Source organism: Bidens hawaiensis, unplaced genomic scaffold (assembly GCF_021521415.1).
Source record: "Bidens hawaiensis isolate Kalapana, Puna unplaced genomic scaffold, B.hawaiensis_p1.1 tig00001206_1, whole genome shotgun sequence".
Lineage (NCBI taxonomy): Eukaryota > Viridiplantae > Streptophyta > Magnoliopsida > Asterales > Asteraceae > Bidens > Bidens hawaiensis.
In genome coordinates this window covers 3,673,276-3,681,090 of record NW_027491069.1, presented here as the reverse complement: position 1 = coordinate 3,681,090, position 7,815 = coordinate 3,673,276, and the positions used below count along the sequence as shown (strand labels likewise).

The window sequence follows — 7,815 nt, the reverse complement described above, 5'->3', positions numbered from 1 at the left end:
CTTGCACCGTATGATCCATACACCAAAGGTTCCTGGTTCCGCCACTAGTTAATATTGACTAAATTAAGCAATACATAACTGTTGGTAATAATGTAAAACAAACTGTGTATGTGTATATGTTTGGACAATTATTTCAAAGTCAATAAATACCTTGGCAGGTTTTTATTGGTTTCAATTTCATGATAACAGACAACTTTTCTCAAAGTTATAGCAACCACTGTGATTTTGCAATGGAAGCTCGAATGTCATCATTACCTTACGCACAATTGTGCTGCCAATTTTCGCTCGATGAGATTCTATCCGCCACCCAGAATTTTGATGTTGCACTAGTGGTAGGGGAGGGTGGATTCGGTAAGGTGTATAAAGGTACTATCAATGTTGAAAATGAGGAAACTTTTGTTGTTGCCATCAAGCGGTTGAATTTCAATTCTAGCCAAGGAGCAACTGAGTTTTGGGCAGAAGTCCAGATGCTGACCAAGTTAAGGCACTGTAATCTTGTGTCTTTGATTGGTTATTGTAACGATAGCTCAGAAATGATCCTTGTCTATGAGTTTATGCCAAATGGAACCCTTAATGATCATTTGCACAAATATGAGACCAGCTTGAGTTGGATACAACGACTAAGGATAAGCATAGGTGCAGCAAGAGGATTACATTACCTTCATACGGGAACAGGCACCCAACAAGGAGTTATACACAGAGATGTCAAAAGCTTAAATATTCTGTTAGATGAATGTTATTCTGCTAAAATATCAGATTTCGGATTATCCAAAATTGGCCCAATAAATGCATCAAGTGCCTATATCAATACACGCGTTAAGGGTACATTTGGCTATCTCGATCCGGAGTATTCTTGGACCGGGCGATTGACAAGGAAAACAGATGTATTTGCCTTTGGGGTGGTATTATTCGAGTTGTTGTGCGGGAGGCCTGCACTGGATTACCGTGTTGATGAGGATAACTGCAGTTTGGCAAAGTGGGCTCATGAATCTGTTGGAAAAGGGAAAGTGTATGAAATTATTGATTTAAATATCAAAAGTCAGATATCTCCAAAGTGTTTGAAGGTATTTGCGCGGATTGCAGATCGTTGTCTGAGTATCGAGTCCAAGAAGCGCCCTACTATGACAGAGGTTCTGGCAGATCTTGAGCTTTCTCTGAAGTTACAAATTAAATTCGACAGCATTGAAAAACATGCAGGCCTACTCTCAGTTGCTAGAATGCTTAAATGGCCCTTTATCTCACCTGAAGTCAACTCTGGTATATTTATATCCAGATATGTTGTGTATTCCATGAAAAATTGTATTTACTATTATATATTATCCTTACCATTTTCCTCTTAATAGCTCAAAGTGATGGAAAACTCCCAACTGTCAACGAAGATACTAAAGAACACACTTCATCGTCAAAAGAAGATAGTGTTGATCATGGTGAGGTGGCCACTTCGGAGGAAACACTGGATCGTAGTGATTATCACCTTGATGTATCTTCTGCTGGGGATATACTGTTATTTGCTAATAATGATTTGAAGGAGGTTTCTTTTGATGATCTAAAAAAGGCCACGAGAGATTTCACACATGCTATGAGGTTGGGTGGGGGAGAATTTGGGGATGTTTTTGAAGGTTGGATAAATACAAGCACATCTTCCCGGTCTGCTACAGATGATCCATTAAGGATTGCCATTAAGAGGTTTTATCACTCCAAGATTCAGCATCACCTGGAAGAGAAGGTAACTAAACAACTAAATACTACATATATGTAGTGTGATATACTGCATATTTGCAGTATATGAATTTCATATACTACAATTAGTTTTCTTGTAACTTTCTGTTATAAACCCTCATTGGACACCATGAAAACAAGTTTTATAACCTTTTATAGCATGGTATTTGGTGGAAACTTGCATTCATATTCTTTATATGATTATGAAACTTTTTACTTTTAAGTGAAACACGTATTGTTGAACTCAGGCGCTCTTAAATGGACTGAGTGATATAAACCCTAATGAGCATATATGGTTGCAGTTTGTTGATATGGAATTCTTAAGAGAATTCGATCATCCGAACCTTATTAAGGTTCTAGGCTGCTGCTTATGTGACAAAAAACTATACCTTATTTATGAATTCATGGATAATGGAAGCTTAGTTTCTCACCTGTTCACAAGTAAGTAGATCTTTAAACAACATACTAGAAACTAAACAATTAACTGGGTGCACAATTAATGTATCCTCTGCGTCGTTTTTAGAAGACAAAATACCACTTCCATGGAAGACAAGAGTTCAAATAGCATTAGGAGTAGCTGAAGCCCTTTCGTTCCTGCACCAAAGACCGTATACTGCTAAAAATTTCTCCATAAAGATACATCAGATATTGTTGGACAAGGTAATTTCCATTACTTATGATGCAACTCTGATAACCAGTGGTTTCAAATCTCATTTTGTGGGCATGCAATGTAGAACTTCAACGCAAAGATTTCTGATTTGGAATCTGCAAGGCTAGCATATGGAGATTCATACAAGGAGTATAATATCGATCCATTATACTACTGGATTCCACGGAGTAAGTTCCTTCTTTGTCTCTCGTAGCTTTCTATCGCCACTCCTACCTTCTATATATGTTGAAATCCAAGTTAAACTTAATTGACTTCTTCGCGTTAGTTTAATGGCATAGCAAATTAACAAAACTATGAAAATATTTCAGTTAACCTTGAATATGAGGGCTTTATCGACTCTTTTGGAGTAGTACTCATTCAGATGCTTACCGGTGAAAAAATGAATTTCAGTATGATTGCAAAGCTACACAAAAGCATGTGGGATAAGAAACGACAAATGATTAGGAAAGAGAACTTGAGGAGTGCACTGGATCCACACCTCCCCAATGTAGATGACAGCATTATTAAAGAGGCAATGGAGTTAGCTCATCTTGCATTCAAATGTCTTGATAATGGTCATGATGCTCTAATCTCAGCACTGGATTTTTTAAAGAGAATAAGCAAAAACCTTTGAAGATCGGATAGTGTAGAGAATATGCTAATACTAGTATTGGTAACAGTTATAAATTTTTAATAAATACTAACTAGGTGGTTAACCCGCGCTTCGCGGCGGGATCGTGAAATTGCCAGCAATTTCAAAACTGATACAAATATAAACTCAATAAAACAACAGCAACAATCTCTTATTAAAGTAGAAAACAAATGTAGTTGATGATGGTTCTGGTTACACAAGGCAGAAACCAATCATCAAATTGTTTTGGCTATAGACGATATTACAAAAGATAACATAATAAGGCTTATCATGCTTATCAGATTCTAAAAGTCAAAAGAATATATGTAAAAGTTTGCAGCAGTAATGGACTTCTACCCATTAGATAACCCATATCTTTTACCTCTTATTGGGAAGCTATGCTTTATACTTATCTCTAGCGGATGAAAGCCGGCTATGTTCATGTAACGGCGCCCAAACTCAGATCAAGCTTTGTAAAAGTACATGTGGCTATGAAGCAACATACACAAAAGACAACGCAAGTGCGTAGGATGTGTGCTCTGACGACCACATATCATTTCATGTCCACTTCTGTTTAGACAAAAAAACGCATTCTTCATCTCAATGAAACCAAAAAAATGGTTTCATTCAGCTGCAAAGCACGTGTAAAGAATCAAAATCATCAAATCAAAGATTATACATGTTTAAGAAAAAACAAAAAGTCAAAGTCAAACTCTAAGTAGAGAGGCATATGAATAAAGCCCCTAGATCATTTGGCTTTAAAATGTCTACAACACCACTTAAAAGTAAACTACACACATCATATACATATCCTATAACAAAGAAATTGCAATTAAAAATTAAAAATATTTCCAAAATTAAAAATTAAACTATTTCTAAAATTGCCTCTTCACTCAACTGGTGTAATATAAAATAGTTTATAGTGCATAAAAATTTGTTATTCAAAGTGTTTATTTCCAATTGTAGAAAACTGCAGTTAACTCATGTAACTAAGTGGCTGACTTGGAGTTTGAGTTTAATCAAGCATATACAAAAGTATCAACTTTTTATGTATAATGCATCAGTTCATTGGTGTTAGCATGAGCTACCTGCTCCCTGTAGGGGTATGGTATTAAACTCGGTTTTACGACCCTAAATTTATTATATTTGGCTTATTTTATTATATGGACTAATACAATGTTATTGGGCTGAGGGGGTTTTGTAAAGGTAACCCTAATTGGGCTAGGCCCATTAGGGTACTATGATGGTGGCCATGAGGCTCTCTATATAAGGAGGTCTTCACCTCCTTATTAGAGGCCATGCTCAATAAGTGCCACCACCAGTTTTTGTGTCTGTGAACAAGAGATCTTCAAGATCATCTTAGCGGTCACCTCCACACCCCCAAAAAGTCATTGCAGGTCTGGAGCAGCCGGAGGAGAAGCTCAAGATGCGGTTCGTTCATCTCAAAATCCGTGGAAACATCGTCATTGATCAGGTCAGATTCATTTCATGCTTCGACATCGGCACCATCCGTGGGACGGCAATGAACCGCGTTCCGCTTCTCGTCTTGGCCTTCCGATCTGCTCATCAACATCTCGGATCTACGGTTTCTTCTTTCAGATATGTTCTACGGAAATCCGAAAATCCGTAGATCTAAAAATACTTCCAGATCTGGAAATATACAGGAAGAAACCACCGAGCTTTTGGGGAAAACCCTTAGATCGGTGTTTTTTCTCAGTTCTGGGTTCGTTTGAGCAGCAGCCACACTGCATATTCGTAGATCTATAAACCCTATCAGATCTGTTGGTTTTCCATAAAACCTACCTGATGGGGATATTCAAAATCTTCGGATCATGCGCGCCCCCGGCGGTCACTACGCCAAAGCGGGCCGCATGCGCGCCCCGGCGATCTCTCCGCCAAAGCGGGTCGCATGCGCGCTCCCGGCGATCACTACGCCAAAGTGGGCCGCATGCGCGCCCCGGCGATCTCTCCGCCAGAGCGGGTCGCATGCGCGCTCCCGGCGATCACTACGCCAAAGCGGGCCGCATGCGCGCCCCGGCGATCTCTCCGCCAAAGCGGGCCGCATGCGCGCCCTGGCGATCTCTCCGCCAAAGCGGGCCGCATGCGTGCTCCCGGCGATCACTACGCCACAGCGGGCCGCATGCGCGCTCCCGGCGATCACTACGCCACAGCGGGCCGCATACGCGCTCCCGGCGATCACTGCGCCACAGCGGGCCGCATACGCGCTCCTGGCGATCACTGCGCCACAGCGGGCCGCATGCGCGCTCCCGGCGATCTCTACGCCACAGCGGGCCGCATACGCGCTCCTGGCGATTACTCTACGCCGCAGCGGGTCGCATGCGCGCTCCCGGCGATCTCTACGCCACAGCGGGTCGCATGCGCGCTCCCGGCTACGCTCCATACTTAAGGTTGGGAATCCTCATAATGTCCCATATGGCTACGCGCCATATTTTAAGGTTGGGAATCCTCATAATGTCCCATATGGCTACGCGCCATATTTTAAGGTTGGGAATCCTCATAATGTTCCATATGGCTACGCGCCATATTTTAAGGTTGAGAATCCTCATAATATCCCATATGGCTACGCGCCATATTTTAAAGGTTGGGAATCCTCATAATATCCCATATGGCTACACGCCATATGTTAAGGTTGGGAATCCTCATAATATCCCATATGGCTACGCGCCATATTTAAAGGTTGGGAATCCTCATAATATCCCATATGGCTACGCGCCATATTTAAAGGTTGGGAATCCTCATAATATCCCATATGGCTACGCGCCATACTTAAAGGTTGGGAGTCCTCATAATATCCCATATGGCTACGCGCCAAACTTAAAGGTTGGGAATCCTCATAAACCCATTGGCCACGCGCCAGCTTCATTATTTTTACAGTTCGTAAGACGCCTCGCGCGCAGGCTTTTATTATTCTTATAGCTCGTAAGACGCCCGCGCGCAAGCTTTATTATTCATATAGCTCGTAAGACGCCTCGCGCGCAAGCTTTTATTCTTCTTATAGCGCGTAAGACGCCTCGCGCGCACGCTTTATTATTCTTATAGCTCGTAAGACGCCACGCGCGCAGGCTTCGTTATTCTAATAGCGCGTAAGACGCCTCGCGCGCACGCTTCATTATTCTTATAGCGCGTAAGACGCCTCGCGCGCACGCTTTACTATTCATATAGCTCGTAAGACGCCTCGCGCGTAGGCTTTTTTTCTTCTTATAGCTCGTAAGACGCCTCGCGCGCAAGCTTTACTATTCATATAGCTCGTAAGACGCCTCGCGCGCAGGCTTTTATTCTTCTTATAGCTCGTAAGACGCCTCGCGCGCAATCTTTACTATTCATATAGCTCGTAAGACGCCTCGCGCGTAGGCTTTTTTTCTTCTTATAGCTCGTAAGACGCCTCGCGCGCAAGCTTTACTATTCATATAGCTCGTAAGACGCCTCGCGCGCAGGCTTTTATTCTTCTTATAGCTCGTAAGACGCCTCGCGCGCAATCTTTACTATTCATATAGCTCGTAAGACGCCTCGCGCGCAGGCTTTTATTCTTCTTATAGCTCGTAAGACGCCTCGCGCGCAGGCTTTACTATTCATATAGCTCGTAAGACGCCTCGCGCGCAGGCTTTTATTCTTCCTATAGCTCGTAAGACGCCTCGCGCGCAGGCTTTTATTCTTCTTATAGCTCGTAAGACGCCTCGCGCGCAAGCTTTACTATTCATATAGCTCGTAAAACGCCTCGCGTGCAGGCTTTTATTCTTCCTATAGCTCGTAAGACGCCTCGCGCGCAAGCTTTACTATTCATATAGCTCGTAAGACGCCTCGCGCGCACGCTTTTATTCTTCTTATAGCTCGTAAGACGCCCCGCGCGCAAGCTTTATTATTCATATACCTCGTAAGTCGCCTCGCGCGCAGGCTTCATTATTTTTATAGCTCGTAAATCGCCTCACGCGCGCAAGCTTTTATTATTGTTATAGCTTGTAAGACGCCACGCTCGCAGGCTTCATTATTCTCATAAATCCGTAAGTCGCTTCGCGCGCAGGTTTCATTATTTCTACCGCTCGTAAGTCGCCTCACGCGCGCAAGCTTTTATTATTATTACAGCTCGTAAGTCGCCTCATGCGCGCAAGCTTTTATTATTATTCTCAGACCCGTAAGTCGCCCCGCGCGCAGGCTTTATTATTCTCATTGCCCGTAAGTCGCCGCGCACGCAGGCTTTATTATTCTCATTGCCCGTAAGTCGCCTCGCGCGCAGGCTTTATTATTCTCATTGCCCGTAAGTCGCCCCGCGCGTAGGCTTTATTATTCTCATTGCCCGTAAGTCGCCTCGCGCGCAGGCTTTATAATTCTCATTACCCGTAAGTCGCCCCGCGCGCAGGCTTATTATTCTCAGATCCGTAAGTCGCCCCGCGCGCAGGCTTTATTATTCTCATTGCCCGTAAGCCGCTCCGCGCGCAGGCTTATTATTTCAGACCCGTAAGTCGCCCCGCGCGCAGGCTTATTACTCTCAGAGCCGTAAGTCTCCCCGCGTGCAGGCTTTATTATTCTCATTGCCCGTAAGTCGCCTCGCGCGCAGGCTTTTTTAGTCAGCCCGTAAGTCGCCTCGCGCGCAAGCTTTATCGTTTTTATAGCTCGTAAGCTGCCCCGCGCGCAAGTTATGTTACATTATTATCAAGACGCGCACTCTATCTTTTATCAGGCCCCGCGCCACTATTATTATGATGCGTGCTAGTGCACCATCATTATCATAAAACCATAACACGTCACCATCATGGAGAAAATCTCCCAAAACTCAGAGACAATAAAGATAAGGCCGAAG

The 7,815-nt window shown here is 43.3% G+C and overlaps 1 protein-coding gene across 1 annotated transcript; it reads left to right on the top strand.

Moving 5' to 3' along the window:
• Positions 1–201: 201 nt before the first annotated feature.
• Positions 202–3,002, top strand: LOC143565194 (uncharacterized). The gene is made up of 6 exons (XM_077052244.1): positions 202–1,257; positions 1,344–1,726; positions 2,022–2,160; positions 2,243–2,379; positions 2,454–2,571; positions 2,698–3,002. The coding sequence occupies exons 1-6, from the start codon at positions 231–233 to the stop codon at positions 3,000–3,002; spliced, it is 2,109 nt and encodes a 702-aa protein (XP_076908359.1). The 5' UTR covers positions 202–230.
• The last annotated feature ends 4,813 nt before the right edge of the window (positions 3,003–7,815 follow it).